The sequence below is a fragment of the Tinamus guttatus genome, unplaced genomic scaffold, assembly GCF_059628265.1.
Source record: "Tinamus guttatus ecotype Peru unplaced genomic scaffold, ASM5962826v1 Tinamus_guttatus_pri_ptg000031l, whole genome shotgun sequence".
Lineage (NCBI taxonomy): Eukaryota > Metazoa > Chordata > Aves > Tinamiformes > Tinamidae > Tinamus > Tinamus guttatus.
Window position 1 is genome coordinate 1,004,968 of NW_028288565.1, and position 23,504 is coordinate 1,028,471.

Here is a 23,504-nt window from a genome sequence, read left to right on the forward strand (position 1 = left end):
AAGATGCTGATGGAGATGGAGGGGTAATCACCATAGAGAAACTGGGGAGCAGGGAAGGGTGTAGAGCTGCACAAGAGAAGGATTGTGGGGAAATGAACAGAAGAACTGCAGGTTTTCTCTTGAGAATTTCTCCTGCTCTCCATTTTTTCCACATCCTAGACCTTTAATGAAAGTCTGCACTTGCTGTGGGGAGAAGGGACAGTCGAGACTCTTCCCACAGCTGGCAGCGGTGTAATAAGGACATGTAATCCTTTATAATCCTTTCTACAGGTATATAAGATCCATTTCTCTTCTGAGATTCCCAAGTGTGTTGTGGGCCAAATGGGAATTTAACTGTGAGTGAAAAACATAACTTGAATGTTCAGGAGCAGAGATGAGTGGTCGGGGCAGAGGATGGTGATTGGAGGGGAGCGAAGCCGCTGAGCGCTGTCGCAGGTCCTAGGGCTGCCTTTGAGGAGCTGTAGTTTCAGCCTGTTGTTTGGAACCCTGGGAATCAGGGAATGGCCCTGCGTTGTGTGCAGCTCGGAACCGTTGTTGTCGTGATGTCACAAGGCGCCGCCAGTCCGCAGCGCCGCGCACCTGCGTGTCCCGCGGGTTCCCAGCGCGACCGGGCGCTTGTCTTCATGCTCCCGCCCACTGCGCTGAGGAGCGCGACGCCGAGGGCGCGATGGGAGCTTCCCTGCAGCGCTGCATCGTGTGCTGCTGCTTGCCGTTCACGCTGCGTCCCCTGCGCCGGGGCCGTGTCTCGCGGCGCAGGAGGGTGCGACCGGAGCTTTATGCCAGCTCTGCATCCAGAGGTGCTGCTCGTGCTGCGTCCTGCGCGCCCGCGGCGGGGGAGCGGGGCTCGGGTACCCCTGTGCGGGCAGCGGCTCCCCGGGCTCAGCAGCGTCCCCGCAGCGGGCAGCCCCACAGCACCGTTATGGGGGTGAGCTGCTGCGGGGCACCACGGGGGCTCTTCAGCCCAAATCTGTCACGCTGCCCCAGACTGGCTTCAACTCCAGGCCTAATACTGCAGTTGCCCCCAGCTCCTTAGCGTTCATTCTCAAAGCTTGTAAGAAAGCTCAAAAACTGTCGGCACGCTCAGCATCTGCTAGGTAAACTACTCATAAGACTTGAAGACTTGTGGTTTCTTTTGCTCGTTATTTTCCTAATTAACAGGCAGCCTGGAGCCGCAGTGCCGCGCTGCAGGGCCGGCTTGCTTACCCGCCGCGATGCTCCATCTTTTCCTCCGGCGCCCACGGGGGCTGCGTGTCCTGGCTCCGGCGCCATCCAAACCCCACGTGCCAGGGCATCGCGGGTAACGCCATCCCTGAAGAAAGCTCGTAATAATATAAAGTTTTTGGAATAGTAGCGAACAAACAGTAATCGAATCATAAATACCAGCGAGTATTGATCTGCACCAGTGTTTTTTTTATTTTAACTGCTTACTGCCTATGAGCAAGTGGGATTCATAACCTTGAGTCTGTGAGCGGAAATGCCGTTGTAATTTAGCGAGTAAATCAGAGATGGAGGAATTGGGCAGTGTTTTAATGCACTCAAAACTGTGCCGGGGCGCCCGCGCGGTGTGGCACAGAGCCCTCCTGCACCCACTCACCTCCCTCCTCTTCTCTCTCAGAGGTCCCGGCAGAGAGGTCTCCTTGCAGACAGAGCATCTCGGGGACCTGCACGTCGGAGAAGACCAACTCCATGGATGCAGCGAACACGTCTCCTTTCAAAGTGCCGGTGAGTCCCGCTTTCCTGCAGGGGAGCAAATTTTCCCATCGAACTGGAGGTGGAGGTTGAAATACCATAATGTATAAACAGGCTCTGAGGAGGAAAGAGCATTTACTTAGTATTTCGATTTTCTCAGGTGGTTTTGGTACCTGCTGCTGTATATTACTGGTGATATTTCTGGTAGATCTGTAGTTTGCTTTTTTCTCAAGGATGGATCTAAGGCTGCAAATAATGACACATCAGCATTAACATAGGCAGCAACCTATATAAATACTTCTGAAGTTGCTGCCAGAGTTTGCATTCTATATTCAATTTTTGGCTAGGAGAATAGTTCCTCTAGGTTGGTGATGGCATGTTATTTTTGCTGAGCCTGTAATGTTCTTAATGAAGCGGGTAAAGGAAGGGGCACCCACGGTGGCTCCGTGCAGCTGCTCTGTGGAGGGGGAGAGCTGATTCCGCCCCTCAAGTGCTGCTGAATCCTATTGGATTAAGGAGCTCACCGTTTGCTTGGATCACGCTGAGGAACGCGCGCACGTGTGCCTGCAAGCCCTGGAAGGAGCTGGATGCAATGTGGTTTAAAATGCGTGTTGTCTTCCAAGCCTCACGCGGGGCTGTGGCGCAGGGTGGAGCGATGCCTGCTGGAAACAGCCGTGACTTCCCCGCGCGCGGAGGTGCCTGGCGCTGCCCGTCAGCAGCTGGAGCTGCAGCGGCGCTGCCAGGGGAACACGTGGCTCCCTGTCCTCGTGGCCCTGCGGAGTGCGGGCTCGGAGGAGGAGGTGCAGGCGGTGGTACCAGCAGCCCAGCAGCAGTTGTTTAGAAGGCAGGTTAGCTGGACACGTAATATGTTTAGGTCCTGGCTAGATTTTGGGTTGAGTTTTGCTTCAAAACAACACCTGGACAAGTATCTGAAGTCACTATACTGAAATCTTCAGAGATTTTCAAGTCTGGATAGTGAGAGTTTTGAAACTGCCTGTTTTTTGGTAAGGCTGGTTGTATCCCAGTCCAAAAAGAGAGTTTGGATGCAATGGACACAAGGCATCTTTTAGTCTTAATCCAAGAACTAAAAACATGGTGTGTGAAGGGGAGCATAGGGTCAAATACTGAGTACCCAAGACTACTGCTTGCTGGTAGCGGAGGGGGGTTGTTTGTTTAATTTTTGAGTCTTTTGAGTAGTAATTGGAGTTCACTGAAGTTCACCTGTAACATGAGCAGTGCCGCTTGTTGCAATTCAAAGCTGTCACGCAGGGGAACGGTCATCAACGATCTTGTCCTGCCCCTCTTTCTGCTCTGGGGAATCCCAATACAGCAGATCCCTCACGGCGGTTGGTGGGAATCACTGAGTGTGGATGCAGTGACACTGCCCTGATTGATTTGTTCCCGGCACAAGAGGTTCCCTGCTTCACTGCTGTGACTTCTCGTTTTAGGGCCTCTTCAGTAAACGTCTGAAAGGCTCCATTGAGAGGACAAAGAGCCAGTCAAAACTGGACAGGAACACGAGTTTCCGTCTCCCTACTCTGTACAATGCCGATGACAGGTAAGAGTCAGAGCATCTCCCAGGTGATCTCACCCACAGAGTGCACCTACAGCATGAGTATTGCTGAGCACAAGCCCAGAGAGGTAAGTGAGGGAAGGATTTTATTGCCAGCTGGCAGATGGGTGTGTTTGGGACTGACTGATATGTTAGAATATGCGAGGCAGCACCAACACAAGGCTGAAACCTTTAACTACTCTTAACATTTGACAAAAAAGGTCAGGTTAAGCATCTGCAGTCAAATACCTTTTTCATCTTCAGCATCCCTGCAAGTAAACACTGGGCCTTAGATTTCATGATAGAAAACCACTGGATCGGGTGGTTTTAGTGCCCCTTGCCTGCACGCAGTTGCCCCGGGGCTGCTGGTGCAGGCAGGTCGGAGTGAGCAGCCCTGGCCAGCCCCGAGGACGCGCGGTGCCGATCCGGCACACGAAGGGACCTGGCTAAGGCCGTAGTTGTGTATCTGCTGCAGGGTGGAGTCCTACAGTGAACAGAGCATCTATTTCTCAGAAAATGAGAGAACTCAATAAGGAACTTAATTCTATCCATCTAAGAGCTCCTTGCGGTAAATTCTTGCTTGTGTCTCTTTTGCTGGAACTTTGGGCTGGAAATGGATTATATAAGAGGCAGGTAAAAGCTGCTTTTTCCTAACTATTTGTAAAGTCTCTTAATTGTCTTCATTAAGCCTTACAGTGCATTTTATTCCACAGTAGCTCAGCAGGAGTATCAGACAGAGTGAAGAATAGGTTGCCCTGTACTTAAGAGCTCTCTCCCCTTTTGCTGTTTAGTGCATTTTTACTTCTCCCTTAGCTGAGCAGAATTCATTAGCTGAACCTGTCGTGCTGTGCCATTTCAATCGATGATTCTGTCTTCTCCATCTGAAAGGCAGTGCCATAAAATCGTGGAGATGGCTGTGGGTGTTGGAGGTCTTGTTGACGTGAGGAGCTGGGGAGCGGACGGCTGCTGCTCGCCGATGGTGGATGATGCTGTCCCTTTAGTCGTGGCAATGTCATGCGGTCCGTTTGGAGTGAAGTTTTGTTATAAACCCCTATTTTCAGGAAGCTGCAACTTGGCTGTATGAAACAGTGTGGTGAGCATAACCATATTAAAGAAGGTTACCCTGTGGTAAAGTACTTTTTGCTTTTAGTGACTTCTGTCGCCAGCTTTCTTTGAAGTTCTGTGATGCAAAAATCTCTGCCATAAATAATGTAAAGACATAAGTGTTTCCATAACATGGCACTCCTGGTAAATGTGGGCTGATGAGGCATCCTCTTCCAGTGGAAAGGATACTATTTTAGGAAGGTCAATAAGCATTATTTACAATGAGTCGCTATGACTTTGCTTTGATGCATGATCTGCTCCACAACAAAGCCCTCTCCTCTCTTCAAAAATGGATCTTCCTCTACTGCCTGCCAGCGTGGGCATGAATTGTCAGCTAGACCTGAGTGGCACGTGGGTTTTCTCCAGTTGTGTGTGAAGCATAAAACTCCATCCACGGGGGCTGGCACGGCACGGCACTGCTCTGTTCCCTTTGCCCTCCAAGTCTCCTGTGCACGGATTTAAAAACAAGGATCCAAGAGGCAAATGAACAGGGTGGCAGGGCCCGACACTGGGATTTGGGAAGGAGCGACCTGGAAAGCCAGCGGTGCAGAGAACCCTGGATAAGGACAAGTGTCCACGTGATCCTCCTCCTTTCGGCCATGTGTCCGCCGAAGCAAGCGGAGGGCACGCAGCGTGGAAAAGGAACATCCTTGGAGAGCAGCAAAGCAGGAAGAAGCCGAGAGGAGCTTTCTTTGGAGAGAAACCTTTGTGCGAATGAGCAGCACGGCTCAAAAGCATGAGCCCTGTGCCAGGCTTGACTGCTGGGTTGGTGAAACCTCGTGCTGCAGGATCGTGAGGGTCAAGAGCACTGATGAGTCCTGCTTGGAGAAGGGAAGTGTCTAGGCACTGCTCGACCTCATAGGTACCTTCTGTTGGAAAGCCTGAGGCTTCATGGAGTTCTGTTCCCGCTGCTTGGCCACGCAGGCAGCTGCATGTAGGGTGCTGAAAGGTTGTAGTTAAGTCTACTGCTTTTCGAAGGATGCTTCATCAATCAAACCACAAGGGAAACTCGGTTCCATCATAAAGATAAACTTGAAAATAGTTTCTTCTCTCCCCACCACCGCCTGCCACCACCCCAAAGTGTCAGTGTTTATCTCAGAGCACCTGCAAAATGCAATTGGTGGATCCAATAGCAAGAAAAACAACTCTGAAGTCATGTGGGAATGAAGCTCTTAAGATGAAGAAGAGATTAGGATGCTGGGAGGAGAAGGGCTGGAGGGAAGAGGCGTCCAACAAGATCTCATCTGTGTTTTGAACTATGCTGCTCTTTGGACGTTTTTCCAACAGCAAAGTCAGCTCCAATTTTTTGGGTGCAAAAGAAGGTAGCATAAAGTAGCTGAGTCTGTGTAATTATTTGGAATTCATAGGAGGGAATGGCCATTTCCTCCCCATTTCCTCCTCTCGCTGCCCCTGTTTGTTTCTCCTTGCAGGGCAGTAGGAACATCCCTATCCTGCCCCGTGAATCAGCCCTTTCCCGTTTTAAGCAGGTAGTGCTCGGTGGCACCATGGTGCTGTGCAGGCTTCCAGGGCCAGGGTGACTGATAACATCTACCTTTTCTTGCTCTGACAAACACGGAGCCCTGCCTTCAAAGAAACTATTGTGTAGCTTTATAAAGCAAAGCCCTGTGAGGTTGAGAAGGAAATTGAGGCTGTCCTCATGTTGTTTTTCGCATGCTGCTGGGGCAAAATTCAGTTCACCTGTAGTTTGTTTTCGGAAGTGAAAGCATTAGTTTAGGCCTAAAAGTATTGTGTCTTTATTGTAGCTTATCAGCTCGGTGTTGGCCCTGGGGAAGAAGGGCCTAAGGTAAAGATGCCATCACCTGTTTACTGGGCTGTTGACAGCAGAGCTTCCTACTGCACACAAATGTCACCGTAAAATCGAACTGGGAGAATACAGAAAAATTTTCAGTGCCTTGGGTAGTTGGTTCCAAAATGCCTGGAGGAGGGAGGGGTATTTCTAGGGACAAAGAGGAGCCTGCACTGGTAACAGTGTCGTGGAGGTGACCCTGCCCAAGCCAAGGGACATAGGGGCTGGTCAGCTAAAAGAGAGAAGAGCCACAGGTGTCGGGCTAGGGGCTAAAGGTGAGTAGTGGAGACATGGGGAGGAAGAAAAGGGGAAGCATTAATTGCAAAACTTCAATATAGCTGAACGACTTGAGCGCCATAAAGTGGGAAATAATTGTGTTTGACTTTAGGTCAAAGACTCTATATCTTAAGAAAAAAAATTGTATCTTGCAGGGGGTATTCTTGCTCTAACAAGAGCAGCTACCATTCTGCGTTGGTTTAGAGATGTAGAGATGTAAGTGTGCTTTTTGCTGTTAGCAAACATTTCCCTAGTTGAAGAAACACCAGCAAGTCGTAGCTTTCTGCAGGATGCTGCCACATCTCTTAGAAATGGTCAGAAAAATAATGTTTCCGTTCCCCATTGTTGTTCTTCAGGTCACGTGGATTGCCAAAGCTGAAAGAGTCCCGTTCCCATGCGTCTTTACTGAGCCCGGGCAGCGCGGTGGAGACCTTGGATCTTGGGGCAGAAGAAAAAGTCTTTGTCAAACCACTTCACAGCAGCATCCTTGGTCAAGACTTCTGCTTTGAGGTGAGCACTTTCCATACACCCAGCAGATTATATGCTGTCAGTCAGTTTGAGTACTTATGTATTAGAGCATGCTGGCCTGTGATGAGGCAGCTGGAGAGCAAACTGGGAACACATGTTCTCCTGAGGTCTGCCGAATTGGCATGAGATCCCCAAGTCCTGATGACTTCAGCCAGTCAGCAAAGAGAAAACATTCTCAATTACTGCATCTTCTAATTGAACTTCTCTTACCTTGGGAAATCTCTAGGCATTTGTAGTCAGCACACGTATGTACGCCCTAAGCGTAGCTATTGCTTGTAAGCTGGATTTTCCTCCTGTCACCTAAATTCACTTGAAAATATACCATAACTGAGAAATGTCATTTCCAGTGTGAAGCATCTTGCAGCAGCTCAGCCCCTTCCCAGGTTCCTTGAGGAGAAGCTTCGGCAGCTGAGCACATTTCCATTGCACCGGGCAGCGGGGAGCAAAGCTCTTCTTTGCTTTTCAACCCGGGCTGCCTCCAGAACAGGCTGTTTGTGCTCCCACGGTCATTTCCCTGCAAGGGCAGCACCAAGCTGGATGCGCCCAAGGCCGTCGCGAGCGGCTGTGGCAGGGGAGAGTCAATGTGGCTTCAGCTGAGTCCTTTGCATGTGTCTAAAGCTCTGCAGTACAACCTGGAAGCGGCCCTGGCAGAAAGCCAGTGGGTAGCAGGCTCTTCTCTGAGCCTCGGCCAGGAGCTGTTCCCACTCACTTGGCATTAGCTCCCTGAAGTCACCGTTTCCAGGGAGTTTTGCCTTGTGCCAACACACTGCTAGTTCTGTCCTTCCGCTGTTCGTGACCAAATCATCTGGTCCCTGGGATTTTCTGGGGAAAACTGCAAGCGTTTCATAGCTATGGATCAATTAACAAGTGTAAAAAATAATTGACTGGCTGATTATAGCCTTTGTAAGATGTTTAAGAGTCTTTTAAGAGGAACCTTTGGCCCTTCTTATGTTTCCTTTTATTTATTAATGTGAACTGACTTTTTTTTTTCTCTGTTTTCTGTGGGCCTCTCCATCTCTGCTTTCTGGGTTCTTCTAATGCTTTCCTGCCTTTTTCATATTTACTCCCTGTTTCTCAAACATTCCTAGTTGTCATCTTTACTTTTTGCAGGATCGTCCATGTCTTCTGGACTTGCTTGATCTCAGCTGATCACTTATATATTGCAGGTAACCTGCTCCACTGGCAGTAAATGTTTCAGCTGTTCCTCAGCAGCAGAGAGAGACAAGTGGATGGAAAACATACGCAGAGCAGTGCAGCCAAATAAGGTAATGGAAATTGCAGAAATAAAGAAGCAAAGGATGTGGAGCTCCAGGGCTTAATGGGCAGTACAGCACTGGCAAAAGGAAAAGGGATTTCAGAGATGGGTGAAAGGAAGTCGGGTTTTCCATGGGTAAACATGTGGTAGGTCAGCTCTGGAGCTGGCATGCTGCCTCCCTGGGAGCTTTCTGAGAAGAAAAATGTTCTAGCCCCTACCTTGGACATGCAGAAGACAGCACGTTGCTTCTGCTTTAGGAGAAAATATGTTCAATTTCCTAGAGATTTTGAATCAAAGCTGAGATATTTCTTCCATGCAGGACAACTGCTGTCGAGCTGAGAATGTGCTTCGTCTTTGGATCATGGAGGCAAAGGACCTGACCCCTAAGAAAAAGTACTTCTGTGAGCTGTGCCTTGATGACACTCTCTTTGCCCGCACCACCAGCAAAACAAAAGCTGACAACATTTTCTGGGGAGAGCACTTTGAGTTCTACAGCCTCCCACCTCTTCAAAGCATCACAGTTCACATCTACAAGGATGCAGAGAATAAGAAGAAGGACAAGAACAACTATGTGGGCTTGCTCAACATTCCCGTGGCCAGCGTAACTGGTCACCAGTTTATGGAAAAATGGTACCCAGTGAGCACACCTACACCCAAGAAAGGGAAAGCAGGGAGACCTTCCATTCGGATCAAGTCCCATTACCAGACCATAACCATCTTGCCCATGGAGCAATACAAAGAATTTGCAGAGTTTGTTATCAGCAACTACACTACACTGTGCTCTGTGCTCAAACCAGTGATCAGCATCAGGAAAAAGGAGGAGGTGGCTGGTGCTTTGGTGCACATCCTGCAGAGCACAGGGAGAGCAAAGGTAAGAGCAGGCGGCCCCTGTCCAAGTGACTCCCTTTTGCTGCTCGCAGTGGGTGTCTCTGGGGCTGCAGAAAGTAGGAAGCCTGGGCTGGCCTGACCGCACACAGCAGCAGAAGGTGCCTGTGGCATTTCTGGATACAGGATCGAAAGCTAGGAAAAGGGTCTAGAAAATTCCTTTGAGGACTTGGGCAAATGCATGTGGATGGGTGTCTTACCAACAAGCAAGTGCCCTGGTTGATGCCAAGATTGAAGATACTCTGTGCCAAGTGAAGAGGAGGAATTGGAGGGACCATCCAACCTTATGTTACTCTGAGCATTGGGACTGTTCTGAGCACCTGAGTGTTTAGGAATTTTAAGAGAGAAATAAGCTAGAAAGTAACTTCCAGAAATGCCTCTGATGCCTGAACTGCCATTGTTGGCTCAGGCTGAATCAGTTAATCACTTCCAGCCTTGATTTGGTCAGGGTTTGAATGGCTTTTACAGAAGCTGTGCCCAGTTAGTGTTGATCCCCGCTGCCCCAGGGATGTTATCAGGACTTCTCTGTGCACACTGGAAAAAAGTGCGTGAAAATGTCCTGTAGGGCTTAGACAATTTTGAGAAGTATTAAAAGGCATCGATTTACCTGGCTGCTCCTGCCAAGCTGGGTGTGTGAGAGGGGTGCCTAGCTGTAGCCGGCAGAGTGAGTTACGCGCCCCCAAACACAGGTGTGAGGGTTTGAGATGTGGAAGAGCAGCCGTTGGCAGCATCCAGGTGACAGCCCCACTCAGCTGCTGTGAAACAGCCTCTCGTGTGCCCGTAGTCGTGTACCCTGCCTGCCTTGACGTGCCCCTCTGAAGGGGGGCTCTCTCGGTAAGAGCTTGTTCCTCACCGCGCTGTTTCTCGGATCCAGGGAAGTTGCTAGCTGGGATAACTCCTCTAGGATGGTACTAAAATGCTTTTGGAAAGCAGCCCTTGGATTCCTGCAGCGCTAGCTGCAAGGAGTAGGCACGTTAATGTGATCAGTTTGTCTTTGCAGTGCTACAGTATTTTTGAAGGTCTCTTTTCCAGACACATTGAGAAGTCTGGGCTGCCACAGCCTACAGCTACCAAGGTACCTTTGCAGCTCATGCTGTGGTGGTGCTGCTAGAGCTGCATGGCCCCAGCCTGCACCATGTGAAAATATTTCTGTCAAATTTCATCAGAAAGCAATAGCTAATTTGTTCTGAATATTTGCCCTAGTTTGTTCTGAATATTTTGTACTGATACATTAGTTTTGTGTAATCAGTAGGGCTAGGATGCCTCGCTGCAGTGCTCTTTGGAGGACATTAATGTTTGGAGCAGCACTAGCAAGTCACAGTTATCATTTAGTCCTAATTTAGGATCGTGGGTATTTTTTTCTTTTGAAAAGTAAAAAACCTCGGACAAAAATACAGCTCCTGTCCTGGAGATTCGTTAAGTACTGAGTGTTTCTTGTGATGTGCCGAGTGTCCTTGGCTCATAAGCACTTATCACTTGAGGAAAGAAATATTGCTATAGGACTAAGCCCTATATTAAGTGGTTTTTCACAGTGATGAAACTCGATTGTTACTTCCATGCATGTAGATCCACAGCAAGTATGCCAACGTTTTGTTCCAAGTCCAGAGCTGTTTTCATTTTGTGAATTAAGTTGTTGTAAGCTGTTCTTCTTAATTAAATTTTGCTGAGCTGCAAGAATTGATTCCTAACTTCCATCTTGGGTTTTTAAATGTATAGTTTGTCTGTGTTCATCATGAAAAGCAGTCCTTGGCACCCCATGTCCAAAGCTAGACAGTTATTTCAGTGATCCTCTTGCTCCTGTGTTTATCCTTCCTCCTTGGCTTCTGCCTAGCGTGACTGAGTCCAGTTAGAATAACCTCTGCCCATGTTACTTTTTTCTTCAGGACTTCTTGACAGATTTGGTGATGTCTGAGATAGATCGTTGTGGGGAGCACGATGTCTTGATCTTCAGGGAGAACACACTTGCTACCAAAGCTGTTGAGGAATACCTAAAATTGGTAGGGCAAAAGTATCTTCACGATGCACTAGGTAAGAAAGTGCCAACCTGTCTTTTTTTTTTTTTTTTTTTTTTTGGTATTGCAAGGGCTAATCCAGTTGCAGAGAACAATAAGTCAAGGAACTGGATTGGACTCTGTGTGCTGGGATCTGGGAGGTGACCCATCCAAGGACCACGGCTGTAGTGGTGAAGCCGGAATGAAAATTAATGGCTTTAATCCCGTGGTCTAGAACATTGGTGCTGAGTGATAAGACTGTAAATCACAAGTGTTGGAGATGGAAATACGGCGTCAGTCATGCAGCCTGTCTGGTGCCCAGGGCAAGGCTGCTCGTGACAATATATCCCTCTCATTCTTCATCACGTGCTGAGTGTCGCTAGGCAGTTCACTCCGATGCCGTGCTCTTTGAAAGAGTTAGTGACATTACGTTGGTGTGAGCTGTTTATTTTATCTGCGAGAGCGTATCAATACACGATTAATACAGAGCCTCGTGGACCACAAGGAATGTCTTTCAAAGACATTTAAGGGAAAAAAATAACCCAGGAAGCAGCAGTTAAAGCAGAGCTCACCCACAGAAGTGATGCTGACAGTTTAGCAAGTAAGTGATCTAGATGGCCTCAGCAGGAATTTTTTGGACCCAAGCAAAGCAGTTTAAGAAAATGTGGCAGCTGATTTCCTTGCAAGAACACTGCTGGCTTTAGTTTAGACAGGCTTGGTGGTTGGTTAAGGCTTTTTAAGAAAACAGAGGTCGAAAAGCAATACCCCTTTGCACGAACAAGCCTTGGGGTGTTAGCTCGGAGCTGGCAAGGTCATGGCAGGAGGTGAACTCAGAAGACACTGAATTATTAAACAAATGAGTGAAGGTTTTGTCTGGTGAACAGCAGCAGTTTAAAAACATTTCTTAGCATATGTCCAAAAAAAAGAAAAAAGGTGAATGATGCATTTAAATATATTAAGCAAGAGAAACCTCATCCTTTTTCGAGTGTGTGTCCAAGGACTTCAGAAATGCAAAGGGCTTTGGAAGATGCAGGCGACAGAGGTATTGTGAGATGTTCCTGTAAGAAATTGAGAAAACAAGCAGGATTTATCTCACGCTGGAGTATTAGTCTTATTCCTGAGCCAGATTTGAAATGTAAGGAGGACGAGTTTAGAGATAATAAAAATAAACGTCACTGTCAAGTGCATTTCCTGGGGAAGGCCTGAGGACGAGTAGCAAAGCCTCATTCCTCTGGGAGAGCCGGAGGAGCCAGGCCACCAAGGTCTGGTGTCTGGAGGCCGTGTCGCAAGGCAGCAAGGTTGCTCCAGAAAGGCACCAGCAAGATTGAAAGGTGCATCAGGGAGGCTGTTCCTCTAGTGACTGTGGTCTGTCCTCCTCTTCCCTGTGTCCAGGAGAGTTCATCAAAGCTCTGTATGAGTCAGATGAAAACTGCGAAGTGGATCCCGGCAAGTGCTCACCCAGTGAATTAACAGACCATCAGAGCAACCTGAAAAAGTGCTGCGAGCTGGCCTTCTGCAAGATCATCAATTCCTACTGGTGAGGCGCTCTCTCCTCCTTCTCCCTCACAGCTCTTTTGAGTGGAAGGTGTGAATTCCTCTTCTGAGGATGTGAAGCCAGCAGTCGTGCTAGGAAGTAGCCGTCTATCTTCTGAGACTGCCTTGTTTCCTTTTCTCACTGCCTTATTATCTGGGGCACAATATCGTGGGTGACTTTTCTGCCTAAACCAGGGGGTTCCAGCAGGAACTTCTGCTGAAATCCTCTACAGGGGACAGATAGTGAGTTGTGCCTGAACAAGGAGGGAGTTAAGGGAAAAGACAGCTTAGCGGGAGCTCGGAATAAAAAGTGGGTTTGGTATGTATAGACAACTCTTTCTCAGCCCCTTTAGAATGGTAAAACCAAAAAGTGTGAGAAATCCCACTGGCCGAAAGATTTTTATTAATCTCTGCTACTGAGTGTCCTTGGAAAAAAAATGTCCTTTCTGCTTCAGGGCAAAGTATATGCAAAGCAGTGGAAGAGCTGCACAAGCAACATACAAATTTCAATTATAGTTCATATAGAGTTACATAGTTCATTTTGATCCAGTTTGTTTTAAATATCTGGAGCACTCTGTTCCAGCGTGGTCGTGGTGGTTTTCAGTCTGCACATCGGTGGGTCTGAAAACAGCTTCATTTCACATGTTTGAACAAGGGATAATTTAACCAGTACTTAAGAATCACCAGATTAAATGGTGGTCTAAGAATAGATGTCTAATGACATTTTCTGGCCTAGAGAGGTGGAGTGGAAAATATGAGTCAAGGATGATTTCTCACATTTAATTATTTCAAGCGATTGGTCACCATTTTGACTTTCTGCCTGTCATTGCCCACACGGTTTTGTGTCTCTGCTTGCTGTTTTTCAGCGTGTTCCCTCGGGAGATGAAGGAGGTGTTTGCATCGTGGAAGCAGCAGTGCCTGAGCAGGGGCAAGGAGGACATCAGCGAGCGCCTGATCAGCGCCTCACTCTTCCTGCGCTTCCTGAGTCCTGCTATCATGTCCCCCAGCCTCTTCAACCTCATGCAGGAGTATCCTGACGACCGGACATCCCGCACCCTCACACTTATTGCTAAAGTGATTCAGAATCTGGCCAATTTTGCTAAGTAGGTGGTGGGGATGACCTCGAAATCTCTGCTTCTAGGGGTGCAAATCAGGTCAAGTAAGGAGAGCCCTGCCTAGTGGTCACTTTTGCAGACTGCTGATTCTTGGGAAGAGCTGCACTGAATTCAGTAGAGGAACACAGGAGAAAAGCAAGAAGAGGTTAATGGATTAGCATGCCTGTATGTGCCTGTTTTATGCTATTTAAAAGAAAAAAAAAAAAAAAAGTGCTGTTCCTGCCAAGGATCATGTTTTTTTTTCCCCTTCCACCTCCCAGGTTCCCAGCTGAATGTAGGTCCAGGGGCACTTCTCCGTTAGGGAAAGGGATGCAGGGAAGGTGCTGGAGAGAAAACAAGTCTGTGGGAGGGAAGAGATGTTACCAACCCCCTTGTTGACAGTATGAGTGGCGAGTTACTAGTATTTAACCAAATCAAGAAAACAGGGAATCTCTTAAATTGCCCATTTTCTCCCCTTCCCAGAGACCTTTTCAGAAAGGCAAGTCAAAAGATAACCATGAAGTGTTTTCAGACAGTTATTTTACCCTTGTGCTTTTTTGTGGTGGTTGTTGACTGAGTTTTCCCTCCCCTTTCTTGCAGGTTTGGTAACAAGGAAGAGTACATGGCCTTCATGAATGGCTTTCTGGAACATGAGTGGGGAGGAATGAAGCATTTTCTCCTCAAGATTTCTGATCCAGACACCATCTCAAACATGCCCAGGTTTGAGGGCTACATCGACGTGGGCAGAGAGCTCTCTGTTCTGCATTCCCTCTTGTGTGAGGTTGTTTCCCAGCTTGATGAGGTAAAGCGGAGCGGAGGCCTGGGAGGGCGAACGCGGCGATTGTAGCGTAGCGACCGTAAACACGAGGAGACATCAGGGGAGCAGCCGGAGCCGCGCTGGGGAGAGAGTGCCCAGCGGCTGGGGAGAGGAATGTGCGATAGGGCCATTGCCCAACGGTTCCCCCGCGCTCCCGCTGCGGCCCCGCCGGCTCCGGGAGTCCCCGGGGCGGCTGCTGGGGGCAGCTGGGCCTCGCTGCTGGTGCAGACACCCAAATCAGACAGAGAGGGCAGCACTCGAGTGCTTGGCTGGGAAATGGAAATGTTGGGGGGAGGCTCTTTTGGATGCAAGTTGAGGCACCTGGCTGGACCCTCCCCTGCCCACCTTGGGCTGAAGTCACGTCCTGGCCAGGCAGAATTGCTCTCCTGGAAGACCAGGGCCAAACCCGCTGAGATTCGTCCATTTCTGTGACGTTTGCATTAGCTTTTAGCTTAGAGGGGCCCTTGCCAGAGCTGCACTCCTTCCTTGCCACGGGAGACGCTCGGCTGCAGCTCTGAGCACTGGGACAATTGAACTGCACAAGAGCAGAGTCTGGGTTGTTCTTCCCCAGCTACATTCCCTGCAAGACCCCAGATCATTAAAACCTTGTTAACAAGTAAAGCTGACGAGTCAGAGAAGCTGAGCTCCATGTCAGCTTTTTTTTTTTTTTTTTTTCCTGAAAGTACTTAAAACTGTTCCATATTTGCACTTTTGGAGCTGCATAATTTTGTCTGTATTCCGTGTCTTTTGCAACTGGAGAGCTGAGGTGACTTGCAATGTGTTGCTAATGATTTTTGTTGCTAGAATGGTCTGCCAAGATACTGATTTGTTGGATATTTGTTTTCTCACAGCTCATTATTTAAAAGAAGGCACTGAGCTTTGTGCGTCAGAGTAAATCTAAATGTCCTTGACTCAGAAGGATAATGTATATTAATCTCAGTTAATCTTAGGCTGATAACAGTTTGTGGTCTTGTTTTTCTGTTTTCGTCATACATGCACAGAGTTTGCACTCATAGTGTCAAGGCAATAAAACCTTTGTTATAAAGACAGCTCAGCAAGCTCAGAAAAACAGGCAAAGGGAGCATGTAAAAGACCAGTTCCACCATTTCCATAAGTCGGGGTAAATCCGTCAGTGCCATGAACTGTGCCACCTTCCTCCAGCTGCTCAGGCCATCAGGTCAAGGGAAACCCAGTTTCTGCAGGGCAAATGGGTACTGCTCTCCAAATGAAAACGTCCTAAATGTCTCGGGCAGCTGGGAGGAGAAGGAGCCAGACGTAAAGCTTTAAAGCAGATGTGCTTTGTCCTTTCTGTAGGTTAGATGTATGGATCTATCCTAGCAGGCCCCTGGGAGCTGGCGTAGTGGATTGCTATAAAGAGAATTAAGGGATAAAGTTACACTGCAGTGCTGTTCTACTGTGGGTAGTGAGTGAAAATTGAGGAGACAAGTAACCTCACAGATCTTAATAGAGCAGGAGATGCTCTGTAAGAAAGCTTCTGTAAAGAGACCTCTCTCTGGAGTGACCGGATCCTTGCTCAAGGGGAAAATAAGGACATCTTTGAAAAGAGGAATGTCTTTGAGGGAGTTTTATTGCAGCATTAAGTCTGTACCACTTTTGTCTCCTGCTTCGGGCACGAGAGCAAGCAGCACCGTGTAGCTGCTACAAGCAGTCTTGACCCAGAGAGGGCAAAAATAAAGAATCCAAAGGGGCAGCTTCCCCTTCGGGCTGCTGCCGTGCTCAGCCTGGCCAGCACCAGGCTAGGGCAGGATTAAACCTGAGGCCAAGCGTTTAATCCCACCTTCCATGGCAGTGTTGGAATGAGGGTCACTGGTGTTTTCATGCAGTTGCTTTTAACAAGGGAGGAGTGCCTTAGTTTTTGATAACCGTTTGCTGCAGGAGATGGCATCAGCGTAGCACGCCAAGCCCAAAGGCTTCTGAAATGAAAACCTTCTTTTCCCCACCTCCCTCAACCCTCTCAAGTCTCTCATGACCCTCGAATGCCGCATCCCTTGTCTGTTGGCATGCATTTCTTTTACCACATGACTCCCTTTGCCTGGAAGGTTCCCTCCCACTAGCTGAATCTGTAGCCTTTAAACCCCCCTTAATGAGTAGATACTGTAGTTTTCACTTTGACCTCACCCAGCCTAGCTTTAGTTTGCTTTGCATGATAGTTTTGCATTGGAACAGCCACAGTTTGGTTTTGTTGAGCATGATTTTTTGTTTTGTTTTGGGGGATCAATCCTAATTTCTTTTCTATTTCCTTTTCTTTCCTCAATGTCTGCTGCACCCCGTTGGTCTCCTCCATCCCTCTCGTCGCCGTGATTACGCTGCTCCGTAACGCTGCCTCCTAGTCCAGGCACACCCGCACACAACCACCCATCCTCCTTCCTTCCACCTCCACCCCTCTGCCTCTGGGCATCGTTATCCAAAACCCGGTGGGTGTCGCCGTGCTTGTTGTCCAATTAGGGTGAAAATTCCTTCCTACAGGCGACCGTGGCAAAGCTGGGACCTCTGCCTCGCATTCTCGTGGACATCACCAAGTCCCTGACCAACCCTACGCCCATACAACAGCAGCTGAGACGTTTCACTGAGCACAATTCTAGTCCCAGCATCAGTGGCGGTCTCTCCTCAGGCCTTCAGAAGATATTTGAGGACCCCACTGACAGGTTGGTCACAGCCGGAGCTGGAGGGGAGATGGGGGATGAGGAGGGTTCACTTCAGAGCGCCCAGGCAGTGGTGAATGCCTTGTTGCTTGAACCTTCCCACACCGTAGGAGTGATTCATGTGAAGTAAAAAGCTGGGAGGTGGCAGAAACACCAGAGATCTTGCACAGGGTGGCCTGTGCCAAGCTTCTGCACCGTCAGGTGTAGCTCCCATTGGAAATGCTGTCCCTCCAAGCTGCCTCGACTTACAGGAGCTTTCAGATAGCTCCTGCTGAATATTCAGACACATGCAATAATATAGAGCTGGGGAAGGGTTAAATGGGGTCTGAAATGTTCCGAAGTCTTGCTGGGAAGAGAAGGCTGTAAGAGATGGGGGAATTGGTGGGAATGGTTTGCATTTCACCTGTGAAAAATAAATGTGAAGCACTTCTTGAATCAAGCCTAATGCTCAGAGGTAAGTGGTAATTAAGGAAGAGTGTGTTGTAACTTGAAACACTAAGAGCTCATAAAAGGAAATCTGGTTCCTTGAGTCTTTCAGAGCGAGGAAGTTGGCGGGGGGGTTAAATGAGGTAGAGAGGCTTCTCTGGGACAGATCTCGTGAGGATGCGGCTCAGTTAAAAAATAACCAAATTCCTTTTTACTCCACAGTGACTTGCATAAGATGAAATCTCCAACACAGGAAAATGTAGATGGATATTTTAGAGGCAAGACCTTGCTATTGGCTCAGCAGGCATCTACCCAGAGCATGAGTTACTCGGATGAGGATGAAAGGGAGAGCATCCTGCCCAACGGCCGCAGCATCTCCCTCGTGGACCTGCAGGACCTGCACACAGCCCACGGCGAGCACGCCGCGCTCGTGAGCGAGGCACTGCTGCACCCGGCGGGCAGCCAGGTCTCCGTGGCCCAGGTGGCCACCATCAAGCAGCTGTGGGAGACACAGAGCACACCCCAGAGCGCTCCCCAGGTGAGAAGGCCTCTGCACCCCGCTTTGAACCGACAGGGCAGTCTCCAGCCCCTCTCCTTCCAGAGCCCAGTTTACCACCTCAACAACCCTCCCGTGCCAATGCTGAAGGCCTCGGTGGACTCCAGCCTGGAGAACTCAAGCACTGCCAGCTCCTGGAGCCAAAGCAGCAGCAAAGACTTCAAACTCAGCGGCCCCAGCAACAGCAGCCTGGAAGACTTAAGCAAGCGCAGCACGCAGAGCGAGGACTTGTCGCGGCGGCGCGCGGCGCCCAACAGGCCCCTCCCTGTCGCCCTACCCCACCAGAACAGCAGCAGCCAGGTGCAGATCCGCAGAACGGAGGCGTGAGAGTGTGTTTGCCCCATGGTGCTCATTTAAAATCAGAGCCACCTAAAAAGAGACATGAATAAATACAAAATACCACTGGGTAAACTGCTGTCTATTGTTTTCTCTGGATTCGCTGGAGCACTCGCTCCTGCTTCCCTCACAGAGATCGGTTTGTTCCTCCCTCACCCTTACCCCGCAGACACGTCTCGGTGTGTGCCAAGCCGAGCGGCCGCAGCGTTTAGGGAGACAAGTTCCATTGCCTCCTTTTAATTGCAAATTGGGCTGTGGAATTCTCTTCTCTCCTTTTTTTTTTTTTCTTTCTGTTCTTTCTTTCCTTCTTTTTTAATTTCAATAAGAGCAGAAGCTTGGCATGTTCTTCCCGGGCAAGCTTCGTGGGCGTTATAATTATTGGACTCTGTTCTCTACAAGCCTCGCTTGTTCCTGAGCGCAGAGGCAGCCCCTTTGCTCTCTGGGAGAGGTCAGCTTTGCCTCCCATTTCCATTGGGGAGGTAGGTGGGAACAGAAGTGTCACTGTGTTCCTCTGCCAGGGGGGCACGGAGGGGGATTAATACATGTTTCTAGAGAGCTTCTCCCTTTATTCTTTTCCCCCATACCAGAATAGCTCATAACCCTTTCGCAGTTGAAGTCCTTGCCCTCCACTTCTGCTGGCTCTCTGGAGACTTTCCGTGAAACGAACAGGTTTTGCTCAATTCCTTCTCCTCGTGTCCGCCTTTATTGCCGTGCTTGCTGCAATAAAACATCTAAGTCTGGGAGACCCTGAAACGAGGACGTCGCAGCTCTTTGCCGCTTCCAGGCAGCGCTGCGTCCCGTCGCAGTCGCGTGGGCCGGTGCTCCCCGGAGCCGGTGGCCAAGGCTGCTGTCCCACTGGCTCCCAACCCTCCGAAGAAACCGGCCTCCCACTCCTCGCGGGCGTCGAGTGACGCTGCCTTGCTCTGTTTGTGGTGTGAGAGAAACCTAGGATTGCAGTAGCCTTGCTGCAAAGCTAAGCAGGGGGTGGGTGATAACTGGGTTTGCAAATAAGAACTTCCCTAGAAAGACAGGAGCTCACCTAGGCAAAGAAGAAATTCAGGATTTCGTAGATTTCCTTCACTTTTGATTTTCGGAGGTGTCTTTTTGGGTTTTGTTTGTTTTTGAGGAACTCACATGAATGCTGTGTGTCCAAAGTCTAGTGAGGATAAGGCATCTCCGGAAGAGGGGTTTGGGGGAGGCTTTGAGACTAATAGCTTGGTGGCCATGTTTTCTGCTCTGAATAAATGTGCTTTCAGTGCTGATTCATACATATTTTCTTTGACAAACGCTTACAGGCATCTCTGCTGCAGGTTCACTCACCTGTGGACTCTGCCACGATGTCACCAATGGAGAGGACAGCTGCATGGGTCCTCGATAACGGACAGTACAAGGAAGTGGAGGAGGACGTAGAGCAGAACCACGATGAAGCCAAGCATGCTGAGAAGGTAGGGTTTATTCAGCACGCGACAGCCTTTCTGGCTTCCAGCACCCTTCAGCTGCTTCCAAAGTGGTTTCCAGGTGCTGCTGTACCAGGGTCACACACTGGTCTTCCCACTGGACACTCTTTGTAGAACAATATCCCACACTACAGATTAACCTAGGTGCAGGCTGTGCCATGTCAAATGGGTGCACGCAGACATATCTGAGAGTTCCTACATTACAGGCTGATATTTGGCATTTACCTGCATCGTAAATCATGCCACCTCAGTGCTGAACTGGATGTCTTTCATAACAATATTATAGTTACAATATGCTGCCATTTTTCTGCACTTGCAATATGTATTAGTGATCGTGAACTCCATTAAAAATGATCATTAACTCAGCTGAGTGCAGTTTGGTATGCCCTAAGTGCTGGTACAAGTCTCTGCAAATGCAATTCAATCTTGATCAGCAGCTGCGTTCGGATTTTGTCTTGAGCTTCACCCAAGGCAAATGTCTGTCATCTAGATGGTGGAGTATTTCAGGGCTAGCCAGAAACGTCCATCATCTCCTGAGATGCACTTTAAGTGTATTTATTTCCCAAAGTAAATGTGAGATGTGACTGTTTTTCCAAATAAAGGGTTTTTTCCAAGTAAGAGGTTTGGTATTCTGAGAGGGCGGGATGAAAAGAGGAGAATATTTGGTGAACAAGAAGTAGCAACAGAAACAATTTAAGAAAGGTGAATGAACCAAACCTGAAGTGGAATGTGCTGAGATTCATTGTACTATTGCACAAGTGATTATCCAGAGGTGGTAGGTGGAAAAAACAAACGTCAGCTAAGTAAATTTGCAGACTGTATGTAGTGAGTGATGGGCCCTGCCTTCAGCCTGGAACAATTGGTTTCATGTTCCTCAGGTCCTGAGAAACGAGTTATTTGGGTCCCTTTCACAAGTTTGGTCACCCCAGGACATCTGTTTACAGCTGAGCACCATTAGCAGCTTGTGGCTGGGAACTCCTTGGGTCTGGAGTAAGTGGGGTTGTTACCAGGCAGGACTGAGGAGCCATGTCAGAGCTATTTGAGGGCTTAAACTGGGCTACAGGAAGACATTCCACAGTGTGGGAATAACCTAATGCTCAGTGGGAGCCTCTGTACTCCTTTGTGGCTGCCCACAGTTGTCTGCTTGTCATTTCCTTTGCTCCCATCAATTTATTTTTAATGAAAGCGAGCGGTGGCTTTCTCTCAGCAGCAGCAGAACATAATAATCCAATGGGTTCCTTTCTGCTTTGCATATGACTCTTTCCTGCTCTGCTCCCCTCCCTGCATGGTACGAGCAGGAGATAGCGAAGCTGAAGAAGTGCCTGAAGGTGTCCAGCCACTGGCTGGAGAAATACAAGCTGCTCCTCCTCGTGCAGGAGGAGAATATACAGAGGCTGCTCATGCAGTACAAGTCCACGCTGGTAGACAGGGAGGAGAGGCTACACCGGCAGCAAGAGGAGAAAGACAGCCAGATGAAGAGCATCAGCAGCAGGTGAGACTTGGCTGCAAAGTCTGCAGAACATGGAGAGCAGGAAGCTCCCCCTTGTCACATTTATCCTTGACAATAAAGAGAGCAGTTGTGTGGGCTTGATATTCCTGGACTGACGCACTCCTGCCTTAGAGATGAGGAAACTGAGATATGAGTGTTGAGACTTGCTTCAGATTGTCAGGAGAGCAGACAAAAAGATTTAGGAATATCTAACCCCAGTCTCTGCTATACCTCTAACTGGTCCATTTGCTTTGTTTGAAAACTACTCATGGGGTGGTTTTACAGGACAGTTAGATTATTGGCAATGCCCACTTTGAATATAATAAATTCAGCCAGTTGGGGCTGTGAGAAGGATCGATAACCTTTCTTGAATGCAGCAGACTTCTTGCAGAAAAGAGGACAACTGGAGAAGTCAAAGCAACAGCCCCAGAGTAGCCAAAACACCCAGGAATAGTTTTAGATAGTTTTAAATAGTTTTAAATAGTTTTAATTCTCTCTTTTTGCACATCAGACTCATGGCAGTTGAAGAGGAGCTGAAAAAGGATCATGCTGAGATGCAAGCCATCATTGATGCAAAGCAGAAAATTACTGATGCACAGGTAAGGAGCTCAGGATCTCCAGGAGCTGAGTGCCCTGTGCCTAGAACCCATCATTCTTCCCTATCTTCCTCTCCCAACGTTATGATCTAGCTGCCAAGGCAGTACTGGTCATGGTGTTGCACACATGACTTACTGCCTCCTAGGAGAGAATTGGGAGTTTTGTACAATAAAGACCCTACTCTCTGAGAGCAGGCTTTGAAAAGTCAAAATCACAGGACTTTTCTACTTGAGGAGAACCCAAGTGGTGAAGGAACAGTGGAGCATTGTGAGGACACTGCTCCAAGCGTGGGCCTGGCAGCTCTGGAGCAGCTGTGCTTCTTAGCAGCATAGGTCAGTGGCCATGTGCATGCAGCCCAGCTGTGCACGCTCAACCATGGCTCGGAATGGCAAGGGAAGGGCACGCTTGCCATGGAGCTTGCCCCGTTTTGCTTGTGTAGCATTTCACCTCATCTGACTCTCCGCGTCAGCCCGCTTGGCCACCAGGCCAGGACAACACCCGGTCAACACAAGTCACTTGTGGAAAGTGGGACCCAGCGGGAGTGATGCATATGAATGTGTCATGTGGGGTAGTGGTGTGTCTGCTGTGCCCTTGCTGATTCCAGAGAGCAAAGCTTAGACAGCAGAACCTGAGGCTGATTTGATATCTGCCTGTTAATGTGGGCGAATTTTGTGTTTAGGGAGCACCTTTCCTGTTGCTGGGCTTTTTAATCACTGCAGCTGTATGATTTTTTAATAGATGATCTTTTAAGAGGATTACACGTTTCAGCAAAGAACACCTTAAAAAAGTAACAAACCTGTTTTTCAAGCTGCATTTTTATGCTAGTAGCACAGGATAGTGTGGTCTGTGAGATCCATCTCTGCATTTCATTGCCTGGGTTTGTTCTAAAGAAGATTTATTTTTGTTCTGTGAATAATTTTTGAAGGTTCTTGTATATGTACAGACACAGATACCTTTGAGATCTTTTATGGATATTCCTACAAAGAATACAAATTAACTTTAAACAGTTTAAACCTCTTGAACCTGTGCTGATTCAAAATGCTGTTCTGTGCCATGAAGCTGGATTTTGTGTAGCTGGGGGTGGTGCGGGAGCACCAGGCGGCGCCGGTCAACGTTTCGGGTGACGGGCGCCGAGGCCGGGCAGCCCCTGGGCAGACCGAGTCCCGAGTCGCGTGTCCGGGAGCCAGGACCTGGATGGGGAGAGCCGCGGGGTGCAGGGCTGCAGCCCCAAGCTCTGCCTCCCTGCTACAGGAGCCGCCCGTTCCTGAAGCCTTCCACATTCCTGGGAATAGCTGGGATGTGGAGGCACAGGGCGACGCGAAGAACTGCTCCTGGCTCTGACGATCTGTACAAGACTGGGCCTTTTTCTTTCTTTTTTTTTTTTTTATGAAGCTGAAAGACTTCCTGGACTGAAATCTTATCTTAGGCAGGGAGTTTTTGGTTGCTTCA

At 48.7% G+C, this 23,504-nt stretch overlaps 1 protein-coding gene across 1 annotated transcript; it reads left to right on the plus strand.

Annotated features, from left to right (window-relative positions):
- The first annotated feature begins 667 nt into the window (after positions 1 to 667).
- Positions 668 to 22,147, plus strand: LOC148596107 (ras GTPase-activating protein nGAP-like). Its single transcript, XM_088530904.1, has 16 exons — positions 668 to 848; positions 1,616 to 1,722; positions 3,138 to 3,247; positions 6,785 to 6,938; positions 8,123 to 8,221; positions 8,531 to 9,082; positions 10,980 to 11,124; positions 12,480 to 12,624; positions 13,487 to 13,723; positions 14,315 to 14,516; positions 16,998 to 17,197; positions 17,843 to 18,499; positions 18,682 to 18,691; positions 19,808 to 19,956; positions 21,258 to 21,461; positions 21,970 to 22,147. The coding sequence occupies exons 1-16, from the start codon at positions 668 to 670 to the stop codon at positions 22,145 to 22,147; spliced, it is 3,330 nt and encodes a 1,109-aa protein (XP_088387030.1).
- Positions 22,148 to 23,504: the final 1,357 nt, after the last annotated feature.